The 21,143-nt window shown below is 40.8% G+C and overlaps 1 protein-coding gene across 2 annotated transcripts in view; it reads right to left on the bottom strand.

Annotated features, from left to right (window-relative positions):
• The window catches only part of PLCE1 (phospholipase C epsilon 1), a 346,476-nt gene that overhangs the window by 64,674 nt on the left and 260,659 nt on the right, over positions 1-21,143 (bottom strand). For both annotated transcript variants that reach the window (XM_007963605.3, XM_007963609.3), the window contains 6 exons: positions 17,091-17,766; positions 9,657-9,839; positions 7,854-7,971; positions 6,808-6,964; positions 3,534-3,656; positions 3,308-3,444 (listed from right to left, as the gene is read on the bottom strand). In XM_007963605.3, the coding sequence (XP_007961796.3) occupies positions 3,308-3,444; positions 3,534-3,656; positions 6,808-6,964; positions 7,854-7,971; positions 9,657-9,839; positions 17,091-17,766 (1,394 nt within the window). The remainder of the gene's footprint in view (positions 1-3,307; positions 3,445-3,533; positions 3,657-6,807; positions 6,965-7,853; positions 7,972-9,656; positions 9,840-17,090; positions 17,767-21,143) is intronic.

Here is a 21,143-nt window from a genome sequence, read left to right as displayed (position 1 = left end):
CTGAAACAGAATCACCAGAGTACACCGACAAGATAGCCAGCATCTTTTGCAAAGTTTATTTTGGAGAGAATGGTGTGGAGTTATTAAAATGGAGAAGCTCTTTACTAATGTACCTAAAAAAGCCATCAAAGAAGTGTTTATTCCTGGATTCACATAGTGATAGGAATAAAAAACAAATCAATGAATAAATAAAGGTAACTAAGGGCTGGGCACGGTGGTTCATGACCGTAATCCCAGCACTTTGGGAGGCTGAGGCAGGTGGATCACCTGAGGTCTGGAGCTTGAGACCAGCCTGGCCAACATGGTGAATCCTCGTCTCTACTAGAAATACAAAAATTAGCCAGGCATGGTGGTGTGCACCTGCAGTCCCAGCCACTCGGGAGGCTGAGGCACGAGAATTGCTTGAACCCGGGAGGCGGCGGTTGCAGTGAGCCGAGATTACACCACTGCACTCTAGCCTGGGCAACAGGGTAAAAGTCTGTCTCAAAAAAAAAGGAAAAGAAGAAGGTTCAGTTGGGGACTTCAGGCCAAATTCAGGCTTTGGTTTTAGGGAGTAACTACTTGCACATTTTTATGTTCGTAAAGATTGAAGACATACCCTTAAAATTACAGTTTTACTGTAATTTAGAAGTGTAACTATAAGCATTTGTGTGCAGATTTTTGTGTGAATATAAATTTTCAACTTGTTTGGGTAAATACCAAGTAGTGTAATCGCTGGTCACATGGAAAGACTATGTTTAGCTTAGTAAGAAACTGCCACACTATCTTCCAAAATGGTTGTACCATTTTACATTCCCACCTGCAATGTTCCAATTGCTTCACATTCACACCAACTTTGGTATGGCCATTTTAATTTTAGCCACTTTGGAAGACAGTCTGGCAGTTTCTTATGGAGCTAAACATAGGCTTACCATATGATCCAGCAATTGCACTCTTAGGTATTTACCCAAATGGTGGAAAAACTTAAGCCCACACAAAAACCTGAATACAAATGTTTATAGCAGCTTTATTCATAATTGCTAAAACTTGGAAGAAACCAAGGTATACCTCAGTAGGTGAATGGACAAACAAACTGTAGTACCTCCACAAAATGGAATATTATCCAGGGTAAAAAGAAATGGGCTACCAAGCTACAAAAAGCCATGGAGGAAGGAAACTTAAATGCATATTGCTAAGTGAAAGATGCCAGCCTGAAAACACTATGTACTGTGTGATTCCAACCATATGATATTCTGGAAAAGGCAAAACTATGGAGATAATAAAAAGAGCAGTGGTTGCCAGGGACTTGGAGGGAGGATGTGGGGGGATGGAAAAGTGGAGCACAAAGAACTTTCAGGGCAGTGAAACTATCCTGTATGATACTGTAATGGTGGATACATGTCATTACACATTTGTCAAAACCCATAGAATGCACAACACAAAGAGTGAATCCTAATGTTAACTATGGACTTCAGTTCATCATAATGTATCAATATTAACTCATTGTAACAAATATACCACACTAATGCCAGATATTACTAACAGAAGAAAGTCTGTGTGGGAAAGCAGAAGAGAGCATATTGAAACTCTGTACTTTCCACTCATTTTCCCATAAACCTAAAATTGCTCTAAAAATAAAGTCTAGACTGGGCATGGAGGCTCATGCCTAAGATCCCTGCACTTTGGGAAACTGAGGCAGGAGGATTGCTTTAGGCTAGGAGTTTGAGAGCAGCCTGGTCAACAGAGCAAGACCCTGTCTCTACAAAAAATTACATTATTTTAAAATAACATTTTAAAATAACATTTTTAAATAATAAAAAATACATGAAAATGATAAATAAAATGAAAACAAAGATAATAAAACAAAAAATAAAGTCTAATAATTTTTGAAAAATGTAACTACTTGACTAATCCATGGTTATGGAGATTTTATGACTAAAGTTGAACAATAGTTAATAGTCTCAGCTCAAGGACAACATAAACTTACAAATAATTATGAAGCAACTGCATAAAAGAGGAAAGGTTTTTGTTTTTTCTATTTGTGTTTATGGTTTCCAGGAAGAACAGAGGAGGAAAATGATAGGCTGAAAATGCATGGGTGGTTAGAAAAATGCATGGGTGGTGATAGTAATGGTGGTGGTGGTGAGTGGGATAGAAGAATGAGATATTCTGGTTTACACAGTAGGAAATATATCCTGGACAATCATTCAGACAGAAGTACCCTGTGGAAGGCACTAAAGACTCTCCTTGTCAAAGGGCAGGAGACTACTGCCCTGAGACTGAATATACATCTGTCTGTAGGTAGGAAAGAGACTGGGGGTTCTCCACTGTGACACACACCACATACTTAGCAGACATTTGGAAATGGTCAGTGATATGGTTTGGCTGTGTACCCATCCAAATCTCATTTTGAATTGTAGCTCCCACAATTCCGTGTTGTGGAAGGGACCTGGTGGGAGGCAGCTGAATCATGGGGGCAGGTCTTTCCCATGCGAAAATGTTCTCGTGATAGCAAATAAGTCTCATGAGATATGATGGTTTTATAAAGGGGAGTTTTTCCTGCACAAGTTATCTTGTTTGCTGCCATGTGAGACATGCCTTTCACCTTCTTCCATGATTGTGAGGCCTCCCCAGCCACGTGGAACTGTGAGCCCATTAAACCTCTTTTCCCTTATAAATTACCCAGTCTCGGGTATGTCTTTATCAGCAGCGTGAAAATGGACTAATGTAGTCGGGAAAGGGTTTTTGGTTGTCAGAATGACTGGAGGGCTTTATTGGTTAAATATCCTGAAATACATGGGCAGAACCACACAATGATGAATTTCTTTGCTCAAAATGCCAGTAGCACCTGCTCCCATGACACCAGATGACACCTTAAAATAATTCTCTAAGTGTTGGCTGGGCATGGTGGCTCACACCTGTAATCCCAGCACTTTGGGAGGATGAGGTGACAGATCACGAGGTCAGGAGATCGAGACCATTCTGGCTAACACGGTGAAACTCCATCTCTATTAAAAATACAAAAAATTAGCCAGGCGTGGTGGCCCATGCCTGTAGTCCCAGCTACTCGGAGGCTGAGGCAGGAGAATAGATTGAACTCAGGAGGCAGAGGTAGCAGTGAGCCGAGATTGCACCACTGCACTCCAGCCTGGGCAATGGAGCGAGACTCTGTCTCAAAAAAAAAAAAAAAAAAATTCTCTTAAGTGTTTCCTACACAGCAGTAATAGCACACTATGTGGGACAGGCTCAGAGTTTGTGTGATTGGACCTCTGACCTTAAGTTTTAGACAGATTGGTCCCAAAGGGAAATCCTAAAATGTTCAACAAACCTAGGTCAGGCTGAAGATCGCTGGTGTTTTCATCAATCATCAAGTTGGTGTAGAGCGGGGCTGACTCGGATCCAGATCGGCTGCAGGGCACTGCATAGACATCAAACAGATCCTTCAGGTCCTTGCGGCTCCTGACACTGAATGGGGAATGGAAAACACCTCTCATTGAGTATCTTTATAGAAGTGGGGGGCCTGAGAAAGAATAAGTAGGAAACATACACTGTACCTGAATGATTTGAACAGCTCAACAAATTCAACAAAACTCATGTTGCTGTCTGAAACCATGAAGCTCTGAAATCCCTTCATGCCACCTTTGATCCGCCCGTGCCAGCTACTACTGCTCCAAGCACTGCAACAAAGATAAGGCCTTAATGGGCACAAGGGCAGGCCACTGTTGTGATTTTGTCCCACCAGAGTTGCTCCAATTCGCAATATGAGCAAAACAATGAGTGCAAGTTATTTAAGATTGAAGCTATTTTCTGATACTCTTTTCATTTCTCTTAATCTATATTGTATCAGAGGAAATAAAACATGTTGTATATGAAAAAGAAAACATGTTTCTAGTCTATTTAATAAGGGCCCAGGGCTGAGGTTAATATTCCTCTATTAATCAAAACAGTTCTTTGAAATTGCAGATCAATGGGCAAAATAAATGTTTTTGAAGATGTCTTCTTAAAAAAGAGCCCCAAATTACTCACTCTTAATCTATGGGAAATAATGCACATTCTTTTCTATATTCTAAGTTATAGAGTCACATTTAAGAAGAAACTTTTGAGTGTATTGTCTGATTCCTTTCTTAACCAGTCCTTAGATGAAAACAGAGAAGAGCTCTTAAATATGAATAGAAAATGTGAGTCAGAAAAATGTTAAGAATGGAAAGGGCTGGGTGCGGTGGCTCATGCTTACAATCTCAGCACTTTGGGATGCTGAGGTGGGAAGATTGCTGGACCCCAGGAGTTCGAGACCAGCCTAGCCAACATAGTGAGGCACTGTCTCTAATTTTAAAAAATTTTAAAAAGAATGGAAAAAACCCAGCTCTGCCTAGGATTATATTTGCACCTTCCAAGGCTGCATCTATTCAATGTCGAAATATCAGTCAACTCAGTCAGAACAGTCTTACTGTTTCACAACATTTTTTATGAGAGATGTTTTGATTATGGTTTGTAGTCAAATTAATGAATAGGATCTATTTTTTTTGTCTTGGATTTTAAAAGTTTTTTTGAAATATTTCAAATATATAAGAAAGTATAGAGAATATCATAAAGTCTATTTTAGGTATATTAAATATATAATCTAAAAACTATATATTTAAGAATATAAACATAAAATATATAGTCTGTTGAAGTGACTCTCAACCCTGCTAACAATGTTCACTCATGGAAAATTAATTTGTGCTGACATCTGAAGGTCACCTTCAGTAACGAAAGAGCACTACAAATTGATAACTTTATAGCATTTTGTAGGCATAGGTTGTAGGTTGTTGATCCCCAGTGTAGTGCAGGAAACATAGGGTAGAGGTGCAGGAAGAGGAAAATGGTGACTTCATTATTTGTAGCTAAAGAAGTAAATGTCCTGTCTTGCTTCTTTCTGGTTGCAGGTCCAGCTAGTGTCTGTAGGAACCCATCTCCCTTTGATTCTAGGAAACTGTTTGTCCACTCTTTCCACTACCAGACTTAGGATTCAGTCTAGCTTTCCCCCTTAACAGCATTCAGCTGATTTTTCCTCTCCTGCCTTGTGTTTTCTTTCTGTTTTAAAACACTTGAGTGAGTGCTGATCCCTGTCCTCCTGGGGTTGGCCTTCTGATCTTGCATCTGGCATGTCAATTTCTCTTTTTAAAAGATTTTCCTCCCTTACTCTGTCCTTTCTTTTCCTGCTCATGAATGACTGAAATAAACGGGAAATGCCATTTAATCCAGGTTCCTAGATATTTACCCAGGATACTACACAGGCTGAAAGTATAATAAACAGGATTCTGATTTTTGTAACTTTTAGTTTTGCTATGAATCTAAATTTACATAAAAGTTGCAAGAGTGGCACAAAAAATTCCCATAGAATCTTGACACACGCTCACCCATTGTAGAATGTGAATGTGTAAAGCATAAATTGTAAGTTCATAGCTCACATTGTGAAAGAATTTTTATTTAAAAGATAATTTACTGTAGGATTCTTTTTTCTTTTTCCTTTCTTTCTTTTTCTTCTCCTTTTTTTTTTTTTTTTTTTTTTTTTTGAGACAAGCTCTCACTCTGTTGTCTAGGCTAGAGTGCAATGGCATGATCACGGCTCAGTGCAGCCAGAACTTCCCAGGCTCAAGTGAAACTACCACCTCAGCCTCCTGAGTAGCTGGGACCACAGATGAGAACCACCACACCCTGCTAATTGTTTTATTTTTTGTAGAAATGGGGTCTCTGTTGCTCAGGCTGGTCTCAAATTCCTGGGGGGCTCAAGTGATCCTCCTCCCCTGACCTCCCAAAGTGCTAGGATTACACGTGAGAGCCACCGTGCCCAGCCAGGATTCTTATCAATAACAAGCTTCCAAGAGAAAGAGAGAGAAAAGGAGAAAGAGCGGGGGGGTGGAGAGAGGGAGAGGGGGAGAGAGAGAGAGAGAGAGAGGGAGAGGGAGAGAGGGAGAGAGGGAGAGAGGGAGAGAGGGAGAGAGAGTGTGTGTATGTGTGTAATAAAGTGAAGAGTTCCTGTTTTAGCTTGGTTCTGTCTGGAACCTCCACATTTCTTAAACTTTAATGTGGGATACAGGGAGATGGAGCAGCATTCTGGTTCCCTTTGGAAGTCTGCCATTTTAATATCATTTCTTCTTCTGAGAGGGTAGATGTTGTTTCAAATAGGTAATTTGCATGGAACTTATAATTGATTATAACAGCTTTAGAATTATACTTAAACATATCCAACTGGCTGTGATACTTGAATTCATTCCTCTAGACATGTGTAATTTACATATGAGAAAAGTATTAAATATATTTCATCGATTAGCAAAGGGGCCGAATAGCTTACATTAAAACAATCTATTCTCTCTTCTTCATTTAGAGCGGTGCTATCCAACAGAACTTTCTGCAAGGATAAAAAGAAATGTTCTCGATCTACACTCTTTGGGATAGTAACCATCAGCTACTTGTGGCCATGGAGCACTTGAAATATCACTACTGTGACTGAGGAAGTGAATTTTAAATTTTCTTTAATTTTAATTAATTTACATTTGAATTTAAATACCCACATCTAGTTAGTGGCTAGTGTACTGAATAGTACAGATTTGGAGAATCATGGCTTGGGTTTTGTTACTGCTACTGACCTTTGAAGTAATATGAGAAGATAGGAGTACAAAACTGGGAAAACTAGGATCATTTAACATTTTGGGATTTTTCAGTTTTCAGTTCAACTATATGTCAAAATGTGAAACAGTCTTTCCATAGACAACTGTAAAGATATGCCCTTCCACACCACTGGGATAATGTGAAGGGTCCTTCTGTTTTATCATGTTAAGGCCCCACCTGGACGGGCTCTTGTTTGAAGAAGGCAGCACAGGGGAGGACACTGGCCTGATGGGAGATGACGTCCCAGCAGCCAAGTTGGGGGACCCAGCTGTGGTCAAAGAGTGGGCTCTTCTGGAAGGGAGGGGGTTTGGCGGGCTAGCGATGGTATTCGCCTCTGTAAGGATGAAAGACAGAAAAGAGACAATGAGTTAGATTATACTTTCCCTCAGAACCAAATGCAAACCAGAGAGGTTTCTGGATATCTGAGCAAATCAACCTATGCAGCTGGTTTCTATACAGCACCAAAATATTTTTATGAATGGGCTAATCTGGTGGGGTCTTAACGGGTTACATGTTAGAACCATCTGGGAAGCTTCAAAAATAAATAGATGTCCAGCTTCCAGCCAGAGAATATCTGAATCAGTTATTCTTGGATGTGGACAGAGGAACCAGATTTTCTTTTTCTTTTTCTTTTTTTTTTTTAGATGGAGTCTCGCTCTGCCACCCAGACTGGAGTGCAGTGGCATGATCTCGGCTCACTGCAACCTCTACCTCCCAGGTCCAAGCAATTCTCTTGCCTCAGCCTCCCAAGTAGCTGGGATTACAGGCGCCCACCACCACGCCCAGCTAATTTTGTGTATTTTTAGTAGAGACGGGGTTTCACTATGTTGGCCAGGCTGGTCTCGAACTCCTGACCTCAGGTGATCCACCAGCTTCGGCCTCCCAAAGTGCTGGGATTACAGGCGTGAGCCACCGCACCCGGCCCCAGATTTTCTTAAAAGCTCTAATACGCAGGCAAGGTTGAGAATCACTGGTCTAATCCATCAAATTATACCATGTATATCTAATATTCCCTGTCAGTAATGGCAAGTTAATTATTGGGGATTTTATTCCAAGTATACTACGCTTGCAGAAGCACCTCTTAGGTTTCATTGTCTGGTTAGGACAAAGAGTTTTGTTAGAAATGCTTGCAATGCTTAAATCACAATTTAAAACCAAATGTATACTTTCTTTCCCATAAAAATTAAAAAACAAAAATCTCAGATGTAATCATGCCGCTTTACCTGATTCTTCTTGTTCATTAATGTCTTGAGGATCAGAACCACTCCGGCTTCGACACTCTTTGTGCATCTTGGCCTTTCGGGTTGCCATCTCATCGTCAGTTGCCTCTCCACTCTCACCCTGGGAACACAAAGTTCACAATGGTTCCACGCCTGTATTTCTCTCCCATCACTGCTTTAGTTCACGTAGGTCTCTATTTTCTGACCTACCCACCTTCAATACTGCCTCCCCCTGGTAAAACCGGTAAAGACCTATGTTAAGGCTGACCGAGTATTCTCATGTCATATTATTTCATTTGTTCTTTACTACACAGCAGTACTCCTCAGGGGAGGGAGGCAGACAAGAGGTGGCACACAACCTCTGGAACCTCTGTGTACAGAAAAAACTGTGAAGCAGATAAAGTTTGACATGAACATCAAAGCCTCCCATAAGCAGAGAGTGGCACTTTTTCTAGATAGATGATATGGTTTGGATGTTTGTCCCCTTCAAATTTCATGTTGAAATGTATTCCCAATGTTAGAAGTGGGGCCTAATGGAAGTGTTTGGATCATAGGGGTGGATCCCTCATAAATGGCTGAAGACCATTCCCTTGGTGATGAGTGAGTTCTAGTTTTGACTTCGCACAAGGTCTAGTTATTTAAAAGTGTGTAGGCTGGGTTTGGTGGCTCATGCCTGTAATACCAACACTTTGGGAGGCTGAGACAGTAGGATTACTTAAGGCCTGGAGTTCGAGACCAACCTGGGCAACATAGTGAGACCTCGTCTCTATAAAAAATAAAAAAATTAGCCAGGCATGGTGGTGCACACCTGTGGTCCCAGATACTTAGGAGGCTGAGGCAGGAGAACAGCATGAGCCCAGGAGTTCGAAGCTGCAGTGAGCCATGATCACACCACTGCACTCCAGCCTGGGTGACAGAGCAAGACCCTGCTTCTAAGAGAAAAAAAAAAGTGTGTGGCACCTCTCCCCTTCTCTCTTGCTCCCGCTCTTGCCATGTCATGCGCTGGCTCCCGCTTCACCTTCTGCCATGACTGTAAGCTTCCTGAGGCTCTCACAGGAAGCAGATGCTGGCACCATGCCTCCTGTACACCTGCAGAACTGTGAGTCAATTAAACTTCTTTCCTTTATAAATTACCCAGCCTCAGGTATTTCTTTATAGCAACACAGACTAACAAATAGCCATGAAGCAACTATATTATCACTTCATAGTGATATTTCATATTATATAGTTCATAATATATAGTGCTAATATACTTTACATTGTGTTCTACACACAGTATTTGGGGCCTCTGTGATCTCTGTTCTCTTCTAGCCCTTCCTTGCACGCAGAGTGCTCATGCTCTGGCCATCCAGAACAGCATGTGCTTCCTTGAACAAGCTGTCTTTTATGCCTCCATGCTGTCTCCTCTGCTGGGGATACTTTCTCCTATGTTGTTTGCTTGGTAAAATCCTACACGTTCTTCAAGACCTGCGTGTCAGTTGCTCTGTGGAGCCCTCCGTGCCTGCCCCTCAGCTCTCTATTTTCCTTCTCTCTGTCCCCACAGCACTCTGGATGACTTGACAATGTCTCTTTTTAGCTTGCACTGTATTTGTTTACATGTCTATGTTCTTTTGTGGACCTTGTCTTTTCCCTGCTGTTCCTGGCACTAGCATGGCACCAAGGACGTGTGTGTTAATCCCCGGTATCTTTTGTTTTATACCCGACTTTGTCCTCAACCCAAACAACCTAAAGTGGTTTATGGTGATGTTCACCATACAATGGTCCTGGAAGATGGGTTTGATGCTTAATAAACGAACAACACTCTACCCTCATGAGGATTTTCTTCTTTTTCTTGGTAGTGCTTATGCCCAGGGTGTTGTTTCTCTGCATACTGGGCTTCTCAGCATTCTTTGCAGATGTGCCGGGGCTGGGGTTTCGAGCACTCCATCGTCTGCCACCAAACAACTCCACAGCATGAGCCAAAGTTGGGCCTTCATACCGTCCATCCTCCTGTGAAAGAACCACATGGTGAATACAATAGGAAGCACCAAGCAATGGGGAAGTAAATATATTAATGTCTCCCAGAAAATTCTAAGAGGTGGAAGAACACAGATGGCCACAGAAGAATAATGATCTGGCCACCCAAGTGGCCCTGTTTTCTAACTCACAAGATTCTCTGTCAGGAATTTCATCATGTCCCCTGTTGTCTTGGTCACATCCCTGCTGAGTTCCAGTGATATGCTTTAATACATCAACTGGGGAACAAAAACTTCCCATCCCATTTATAGAGGTTAAATTGCAGAACTACCATTGTAGGAAAATTCATTTAGACTTACTTTGCAAATTAGGTCCTTGGAGATCTTGGAAGGGAGGGGGGCAGGGTATCAATCGAAGTAAAATCAAGTTGTATTTGTCCATTATTGCCAGGTAGGTTTTCACCTAGTTTGATGCTTGGGACTGTCTGACTTGAAATACAGGGTGTGTGACATGCATGAAATTCCCTTTGAAGGGCCCCAGGGAGCTCCTAAAATAGCTGGGCTGCCATCCCTTTGAGTGGCTGAAATCCAAAGATAGGGAGCCCATGGGACTCAGAACACCATACATATTAGGATGCTGTGAGCAGCAGCAACACACTCAAGGGGCAGGCAATGGTTCACAGTAGCTACTAAGGCAACTCTGTGTAACATCCTGTAAGTAACAGCAGGGATCTATTAATTAAACAATTGTCAATGATTCTCCCCATAAGTCAGTTAATAAAACCACAAAAAGTTGCCTATGAGCTAAAGATGATATTGATATTTCATGCATTGTATAAGAGGGCTCTTTAAAAATTAATTTCAATGTACTGTCTTTACTCTTCAAAAACATTTAAGGCTGGCTCTCCTTTGCAGTTCCAAAGAAGTGCTTATAGATAGATTTTGCTTTGTTGCAGAACATATGCAAAGAACAAAGAAGCTTTGTGTGTGTGTGTGTGTGTGTGTGTGTGTGTGTGTGTGCGCGCTTGCTCCTTCAGCCTAATGTTTAATAACTGATTTTGTGACTTGTGCATTCCCACTTCCTGCATCCTATTATGGATCCCAGGATGCTGAATAACTTGGGTACCTGACAAAGAAACCTTTTGGTTACCTCTTATAGAGGAACATTGTGACTTATGCCTGTCCATGATCTGTTTCTCCCTTCTCTAACCATACCCCAATTTTACTTTAACTGTCTCTTCTCCACTGGATATAGTCTCGATAGGTGTGCCAATCAAGCTGAAATATCCTCCTTTGACCAATGATTGGCACATCATCCCAATAAGCCAATCAGAATCCCCTTCCTGGAGCAGGGTTCTTGAATGCAGTGATGGAGAGAATGAAAATGGTTGGAGATCAGTCCACCTGCTGGAGGCCTGCTGAAGACAGTCCCTGCTAACAAGTCACTGGGAGTGACTCCAAGTTGGAATAAACATTTCATGAATGAAACCTAATGGATAGGTTTTAACTACCATTTTGAATAACATACTCTGAATCTGAAAGAAGAGTAACACTTTTATTTATGGATTTTAACCAACACATCTTTAAAAGCTTAATAGGCCCATTATAGTTTACATGTAAAATAATTGGCACCATTAACCTCTACTGCTTTGATTTTTCTCATTTCAGAACATCCCAATATGGGTCAAACTTTACCACTAACAGAAATATGTTTAGGTCAGGAAAAGGAAGGATGCCTTTGTATAGTTTTTAAAGGAAGCTTTCTGAGAAGTAAAATGTAGTTTTAATCTTTCTTTTGTTTTACACAAAATAATAAACTTGTTTGGGATAGATGAAGGATATACTTTCTTCTTTTTTTTTCTTGGAGGTGGAGTCTCCCTCTGTTGCCCAGGCTGGAGTACAGTGGCGTGATCTTGGCTCACTGCAACCTCTGCCTCCTGGCCTCTCCTGCCTTAGCTCCCAAGTATCTGGGATTACAGGTACGTACCACCACACCCAGCTAATTTTTGCATTAGTAGAGATGGGGTTTCACCATGTTGGTCAGGCTGGTCTCGAACCCCTGGCCTCAAGTGATCCACCCGCTTCAGCCTCCCAAAGTTCTGGGATTACAGCTCTGAGCCACTGCACCCGGCCTACCTTCTTTTTTTAATGTGGGAGATGGACTACCATAAGTGAATGCACATATTCAATTTTAGAAAACAGTTTTTTTGTTTTTGTTTGTTTCTTTTTTCTTTTTGTTTTTTCTTTTTTTGAGACGGAATCTCGCACTCTTGCCCAGGCTGGAGTGCAGTGGAGAAAACAGTTTATGTGAAAGTTGAAGATTAGAAAATAGATTCTTTTTTTTGGTTTTTTTTTTTTTTTTTAGGCTGACCTTTTCTCTTTATTTTTATTTATTTATTTATTTTTTAAAATTTATTTATTATTATTATACTTTAAGTTGTAGGGTACATGTGCATAACGTGCAGGTTTGTTACATATGTATACTTGTGCCATGTTGGTGTGCTGCACCCATCAACTCGTCATTTACATCAGGTATAACTCCCAGTGCAATCCCTCCCCCCTCCCCCCTCCCCATGATAGGCCCCGGTGTGTGATGTTCCCCTTCCCGAGTCCAAGTGATCTCATTGTTCAGTTCCCACCTATGAGTGAGAACATGCGGTGCTTGGTTTTCTGTTCTTGTGATAGTTTGCTAAGAATGATGGTTTCCAGCTGCATCCATGTCCCTACAAAGGACACAAACTCATCCTTTTTTATGGCTGCATAGTATTCCATGGTGTATATGTGCCACATTTTCTTAATCCAATCTGTCACTGATGGCAACAAAGCTGGAGGCATCACGCTACCTGACTTCAAACTATACTACAAGGCTACAGTAACCAAAACAGCATGGTACTGGTACCAAAACAGAGATATAGACCAATGGAACAGAACAGAGTCCTCAGAAATAATACCACACATCTACAGCCATCTGATCTTTGACAAACCTGAGAGAAACAAGAAATGGGGAAAGGATTCCCTATTTAATAAATGGTGCTGGGAAAATTGGCTAGCCATAAGTAGAAAGCTGAAACTGGATCCTTTCCTTACTCCTTATACGAAAATTAATTCAAGATGGATTAGAGACTTAAATGTTAGACCTAATACCATAAAAATCCTAGAGGAAAACCTAGGTAGTACCATTCAGGACATAGGCATGGGCAAAGACTTCATGTCTAAAACACCAAAAGCAACAGCAGCAAAAGCAAAAATTGACAAATGGGATCTCATTAAACTAAAGAGCTTCTGCACAGCAAAAGAAACTACCATCAGAGTGAACAGGCAACCTACAGAATGGGAGAAAATTTTTGCAATCTACTCATCTGACAAAGGGCTAATATCTAGAACCTACAAAGAACTCAAACAAATTTCCAAGAAAAAAACAAACAACCCCATCAAAAAGTGGGCAAAGGATATGAACAGACATTTCTCAAAAGAAGACATTCATACAGCCAACAGACACATGAAAAAATGCTCATCATCACTGGCCATCAGAGAAATGCAAATCAAAACCACAATGAGATACCATCTCACACCAGTTAGAATGGCGATCATTAAAAAGTCAGGAAACAACAGGTGCTGGAGAGGATGTGGAGAAATAGGAACACTTTTACACTGTTGGTGGGATTGTAAACTAGTTCAACCATTATGGAAAACAGTATGGCGATTCCTCAAGGATCTAGAACTAGATGTACCATATGACCCAGCCATCCCATTACTGGGTATATACCCAAAGGATTATAAATTATGCTGCTATAAAGACACATGCACACGTATGTTTATTGCAGCACTATTCACAATAGCAAAGACTTGGAAAATAGATTCTTTAAAATATATCCATGCACTGTTACCTCTTGGCATATCTTTGTGTGTGACATTTTGAAGACCATTAAACTAACCTGTATCCTTTAAATAAATCTTTTTTTTCCTCCCATAAAGATAGCCAGAATCTGTTTTTTGCTTATAACCAAAGGTATTTACCTGGTAATCCCATATTTAACTTTCTTAGTCTCCCAGAGCTCCTTCCAAATACCCAGGATTATGGGCCATCAGTTCTGTCCATGACAACCTCGGGCCAAAACTCAAGATATTGGTCTTTCCTCTACACCCCACATCACATCAACGTCTCTGCACAGTTTACTTTCTTGGATTTTCCTGTATTTTTCCTAGGCTTCTCTACAAATGTTATTACTTCTTCTTGTCTTTTGTGTTATCTCTTGTTACTACTTCCATCAGTAGTACTCAAATACTTGTAGTATTTGAAAGTAACTCCACTTACATTTACCACATAAGGAAATTCTAATGTCAGAAAGATTATTTTCTATATAAGCACTTCCCAAGCTAGGGATTAAAAAATCCCCTTATAGAGCTGTTAACAGAAGTTTGGAAAAACCCAAACAGTGTTTCACAAATTTCTTTAGCTTATAGATAAATTTAAATAGTTTTTTTTTTTTTAACTTTAGGGCATCTGAGAGAATTTAATTTTCTAAGAGGTATTATAAATCACCAATACAGTTATTAAACATTAACAAAAGATTTGATCTTTTGTTCTCTAAGTACTAAGTTAGCATCTTCTTGGTGATCCCTGAGTCAATTTGGGAACTGGTTTATATGATGAGAAAATGATCAGTCCATTGGTCTTTCCCACTTTTTTCTTTTGAAAGAAATCTTGAGTATCTGTTTCTAAGGCATGTTGCCCAACTTCATAAATGGCTCAAGTAGAGAGAGCAGTGTCAAGGAATAACATCACCTATATTTCAGAAGTGGTTGAGGAGTATGAGCTGCTTTGCCTCTACACTGCAACACCTTGCTTCTGTGCAGGGGTGGTAGGGGAGGGTGGAGCTGTGTTTGCAGCTGGGTAGGACTGAGTCTTCTCTAGGTCACTTCTGTCTCTGTTCCAGTAGCAGCTCTTACCTCTTAATCTACTGTTCGTGGTCTCAGCTGGTGCCTCCTTCAGTAAAAGCTGAAGAGTGCTAGGGTAAATGAGAAACCAAGTACCTCTTCTGTATTAATTCAGTGACCTATGCTACAAGCTTGAGAAGGAGAGAAATGGAACAACTAAACTACACAGACTGTGACAGGAATTGTAATTAAGCTTACACACTGGTCTATGTCCATGTTTGATGAATTTTCCTGATTCTAGAAGGCCAAGGAATAATTGTAATTAAAAATTGATATTCACGGTAGCTCCTGAAGACTTTGTTTTTTCTTCCCCAGCTGAGTGCACTGAAAGCTCCCTGTGGAGTACACAGGAAGCAGGTATTTTGTTTTCTTTCTTTCTTTTTTTCTTTTTGAGACAGAGTCTTGCTCTGTCACCCAGGCTGGAGTGCAGTGGCATTATCTTGGCTCACTGCAACCTCCACCTCCCGGGCTCAAGTGATTCTCCTGCCTCAGCCTCATTAGTAGCTGGGATTACAGGTGCAAGACTAATTTTTTATATTTTTAGTAGAGGTGGGATTTTGCCATGTTGGCCAGGCTGGTCTCGAACTCCTGACCTCAGATGATCTACCTCCTCAGCCTCCCAAAGTGCCGTGATTACAGGCATGAGCCACTACACACGGTCAGGTATTTTGGTTTCCATTTTAGATGAGTTAACTAAAACTGGCTTTGTGCTGTGTACATTAGGATAATTGTGTACATAGGCCTATCTGCTTTAATTAATCAAGTTAGTCACTCAGGATATGGTCTCTACTCATAATCACGGCATGGGTGTAGGGAAAGAAGAAAGAAGGGGCATTACATGTGCCTTGTCTAATTTCCTGGGGCAACAAATGTTTTTAATTGTCAGAAATGTATTCGAACTGTGACAAGTACATGAAATCAGCCATTTGAGTAGTTCAAGTGGTAGTTCTATTTGTTCTGTGACAATATAAAATATATTTCTTTTTGCCATGAAGATAGAAAAGCATAGCAAAGAAAAATTGAATACTTTGATACAACTCATTTGAGAATGACACTTCAAGTGTCACCTGCTTGTGGAGTTTAAGACTCAATTTCCAAACAATCTGTACCCTCTTTTCCCCAAAGGATGCTACTCTGGTTATGCCTGTGTCTCTTCTATCTCATTCAGCCCAGCCCTGTTGCCACCCTAAACTATAGTGCTAGAGTACCTGATAACGTAGGGTTAATGAAAGACTAACTCACTCAATGTAAGCAGCTGACTGTGACAAACTGCCCGGTAAGGGCTGCTGCCACTACAAACCTAGTAAAGAAGAACTCCACATAAGAATTATCCCACATTTGGGAAAATTTCTTTCAACCTTAAAGAAATTAACCCCTCACCTCTTAGGCAGCAGTATGCAGTAAGTTAAAGAACTCTCCAAAAGTCACATAGCATGTTAGGAAATGAACCAGGATTTTAATTTTGATAGGGACAGTTTTCAATGTACCAGCTAGTCACTAACTAATAATAAAAGTATTCAGATAACAATGCTTTCCATTGAAACTTGAGTAAGTGAAAATGCTTATATTAACTGGTTTCTTTGCAGATGGGAGAACTACAATGACCCTGGGACTATTTTTATGTAATATAATACAATATATACAAATATAATATAAAATAAAAACAGTGGCCGGGGTCATTGTAGTTCTCCCATCTGCAAAGAAACCAGCTAACATAAGCATTTCACTTACTATAAAATCTAAGTAAAATGTATTTCATACAAAATACAAATAGGACCACCTATGAGTGCAGACACTATTCTTCATACATATGAATTATACTGTGACTTTACACATATTAACTTTTTTTTTTTTTCTCTGAGAGAGTCTCGCTCTGTTACCCAGGCTAGAGTGCAGTGGTACGATCTCGGTTCACCGCAACCTCTGCCTCCTGGGTTCCAGCGATTCTCCTGCCTCAGCCTACTGAGTAGCTGGGATTACAGGCATGTGCCACCATGCCCTGCAAATTTTTCTATTTTTAGTAGAGACGGGGTTTCACCACGTTGGGCAGGCCGGTCTCGAACTCCTGACTTTGGGTGATCTGCCCATCTCGGCCTCCCAAAGTGCTGGGATTACAGGCGTGAGTCACCGCCTCAATTAATTCTCACACCCACCCTGTGAGCAGGTGTTATTATTTTCATTTTATAGAAAAGGGGATTGGGGTACCAAGAGGTTAAGTAAAAACTGCCCAAGGTCACCACAGGTAGTAACCGTCAGAGCTGGGAGCATGAACTTGGTGGTCTGGTCACCAAGTGTGTGCTCTTGAGTATTACGCTAGTGAGGAAAGAGGGATGGCTGCGCCCCTTACCTGATAGAGGCTGACGTACTGTTTCCGCAGCCACTGCTGTCTTTGGTCAGGGAATTTCCTCATCTTTCTCACAGCTCTAGTGAGTTCCAACAATCCGCTGAAGAGCATTTTAGCTGTGTGCTTTGGTGCCACGAAGTGCAATAATCTATTGTCCGTGGTCTGAAGCCCATAGAGCAGTGTCACACCAGTCTCTGACAGGAACATGCTACCCAATTTGTTCTGAACACACACAGTGTGTATATCAATGCCAGGGTGGCCCATGTATACCGCCTTCACTGCAAAAAGATCCAAGACCCCTTCCGTCAGGCCACTTAATCCAGCATTGCCCAGTAGTGGGAATTTTCCAGGCTCAGCTGTGTTATTAAGTACACCAAGTTTTGCTTTAGTGTTGGCTGGGGAGGCAGTTGTGGGCTTTACCCAGGTCAAGGTGCTATTGTCAGGTTGAAGCTGGAGGAAGCAGCGGGCAGAGAGGTGTGTGTCCTGGTCGTAGTGGATGACCGTGGCACCCTGCAGCAGGAACTGGTGCACATCGGCTTGGATGGACAGCACATACCATGGGATGAGCTCCGTTCCATGGTCGAAGGCCTGCTGTGAGTCCTCTGAACCATGAGAGTCATATTCTTTGGATTGCTCAAAGATATCATTGTCTGAATCCAACAAATCTCCAATTATAAACCTGAAGGAAAGAAACAACAATTTGTTTTGTCCTATAATCAAAAGTGAGAACAACCCAAAGCCATTTTCACTGACACTAGACTTCATTTTTCATCCCACTATGAATTCAAATTAGCATAGGAAATACAAAATACTAAACAGCACATAGTAACTTTTAATAACCAAGGCTGGGTGTGGTGGCTCATTCCTGTAATCCCAGCACTTTGGGAGGCCAAGGAGGGTGGACCACTTGAGGCCAGTAGTTCAAGACCAGCCTGGCCAACATGGTGAAACCCTATCTCTACTAAAAATACAAAAATCAGTCAGGCATGGTGGCATATGCCTGTAGTCCCAGCTACTTGAGAGGCTGAGGCAGGAGAATTGCTTGAACCTGGGAGGTGGAGCTTGCAGTGAGTTGTGATCGTGCCACTGCACCCCAGCCTGGGTGACAGAGCAGAAAAAAAAAAAAAAAAAAAAAAAAAATTTTGAGTAACTTTTTATAACTGTATGCTAATATTCTTTATAACTGTATTCTTATCATTAGCAAGGTATCTGACCATAAGCATAAGAAAACAACTACTAGATGAGTTACTGTATTTTTATTCTCAACAACAATAATCTTTATTATGTATTAGTTTTCCCTCTTGTGACAGGAACTGTTGTAAATACTTTATGTACATTTTTTGTACTAAATCCAATCTACTTGCAAGGTAAGTTTTATTATTCTTTTTCTACCTATGAGGAAACTGAGGTTCAGAAAGGGAAAGTAATTTGCTGAAGGTAGCCCATCTCAGAAGAGACCAGGCCAAGGTAAGGTTTTGGTCTAACTTCATAGCCTGGGATTTTCATTGTTAGGCTTGTTTGCCTTCGATTAAATCATAAACAAAAGTCATGATCTGAATATACTGGGGCTAAAATAGGTAAAAACAAGACTTAACCGGCTGGCCGAGAAGTACCTCTGTTAAAAATAAAATACAATTAGTTCAAAGATACTCCTTTGAAAGAAAGTAGGCAGATTGCTTGAGCCCAGAAGTTTGAGACCAGGCTGGGTAACGTGGTGAGATCACAGCTCTACAAAAAATACAAACATTGGCTGAGTATGGTGGCATGCCTGTAGTCCCAGCTACTCAAGAGGCTGTGGTGGGAGGATTACTGGAGCCTGGGAGGTGGAGTCTGTAGTGAGCTGTGATGGCACCGTTGCATTCCAGCCTGGGCAATAGAGCAAGACCCTGTCTCAAAAAATAAAAATAAATGAAATTTAAAAAGGACATTCCTTGGGAAATATGATCACGGTGGCCAGATAAGTAAAACAGTTCTCTTGGACTCAACGTTAGATTTCTACTCTCTGTGTGCGTGTGCGTAGGTGTACACAGAAAAGGCTAGTCTGCATAGAAAATTTAGCACGTTCCTTCCACTGAGTCAGGAACCTGGATTATTTGAGCCAAGAGAATCAAGGAGCAGTGAAGGCAAGGGATTGCTTCTTTTTTACCTGGCCACCTTGGCAGGAACCTGCCCAAGAGTCTCATTCTTTTCAAAGCATAGGAAGTTGTTAGTAAGATCAAGGTTTCTGCTGTTTGGTCCACAGACATCACTAGCAAAGTGGTGAGTAAAATTGTGAAGGAGCTGGTACATAGGCTGGTCCATGTGTCTCTGGGAAGGAAGGCTCTCATGCTCAGAAGACACTTGGGCCACCTACTGCCTCTTGATGAGGCAACGACAGTATCATGGGGCTTGTTGACACTCCTCAGTTTAGATTGTTGTCCCTGAACAAGATTACCATTCTTGCTTTCAAACAGCAGGTTCTACCTCCTTGCCCCACACGTGGATATTCTTTTAAAAAAAAGTCTACCGGAAATGTTGAATTTTAGTGTCTCACAAATCTGATGGTGAGAAAATCCATTTCAGAGCCCCATATAAGAAATAACCAAAAGTCCACCAACAATAAAATGTATGCATAGATTTTGGTGTATTCATGCAATGTCATTCTGTACAGCAATGAAAATGAATAAGCAATAGCTAACTACATGGAATAACACAAATTGTAAGCAAGACACACAAGAATGTATATGATATGTATTTGTGATACATAAATACATACATTTATGTAAATGTCAATTACAAAACCAGGTAAAACTATACTATACTATTTAGGAATGCATATTAGTAGAAAAACTACAAAGAAAAACAAGATGTTATTGTAAAACTTATAATAGTTTTTTCTCTAGGGGGAAGCTGGTAATAATTAGGAAGGGAAATAAGTAGTTTAGGGGTGCTGGCAATGTTCTAACCCTGGGTGCTAGTTATACTCAGTCACTTGATAATTATTCAAATACACTGTTTCAATAAACTTTTAATTTTAGGATAGTTTTAGATTTATAGAAAATTCCAAAGAAGTATACCTCACACAAAAATTTCCCTATTAATATCTTATATTAGTCTGGGATATGTGTCATAATTCATGAACAAATCCTAACACTTTATTACTAATTAAGGTCCACATTTTATTCAGATTTTCTTAGTTTTTACCTAGTGTCCCTTTTCTCTTCCAGGATCTCCCATTACATTTACTTGTCAGGTCTCCTTAGGCGATGACAGTCTCTCCTTGTTTTAGGTGCTCTTGACAGTTTGGAGGAGTACTGCTCAGGTATTTTGTGGAAGGTCCCTCAATTAGGACTTGGTTGATATTTTTCCCATAAGTAGATGCAGGTTATGGATTTGGGGAAGGAAGACCATAGAGGTAAAGTGTCATTCTTATCACATCATGTTGAGGGCACCCACTACCAACATGACTTCTCCCTGGTGATACTGACACTGATCACCTGGCTGAGGACCTGTGTGTCATGTGCCACTGTACAGTTACTACTATTATTATTAACTCATTTCCATACTCTACTCTTTGGAAAAAAGTCACCATGCCCAGCTCACTCTTAAGGCGTGGGGAGTTATGTTGCACTTCCTTGAGGGTGAAGAATCTACCTAAGTTATTGGAAATTCTTTTGCACAGAAGATGGATCTCTTCTCCCCATTTGTTAGTTTATTGATCATTTACACATATCATTTACTTATATCGGTATGACCTCATGAATATTAAAACTTTGAGTGATTTATAATGTGATACTACTTTATTTATTTCATTGTTGTGGCCATTGGAAGCTCTTCCTGTTGGCTCTTGCATTCCTTTCACAGCTCTCATCACTGTGTGTTTCTTTTGAGCACTTCCTTACTACAACAAGATTCTCCAGGCTCATCTTGTATATTTTCTGCCCCAGTCCTAGAATCAACCACTCTAGGAGAAACCTTGCCTCACTTTATTGAAGAATGGTATTAGAAACCAAGATCTGGGCTGGGTACAGTGACTCACACCTGTAATCCCAGCACTTTGGGAGGCCAAAACAGGTG

Source organism: Chlorocebus sabaeus, chromosome 9, assembly GCF_047675955.1.
Source record: "Chlorocebus sabaeus isolate Y175 chromosome 9, mChlSab1.0.hap1, whole genome shotgun sequence".
Taxonomy (NCBI): Eukaryota; Metazoa; Chordata; class Mammalia; order Primates; family Cercopithecidae; genus Chlorocebus; species Chlorocebus sabaeus.
This window is presented reverse-complemented; position numbering and strand designations above follow the sequence as displayed.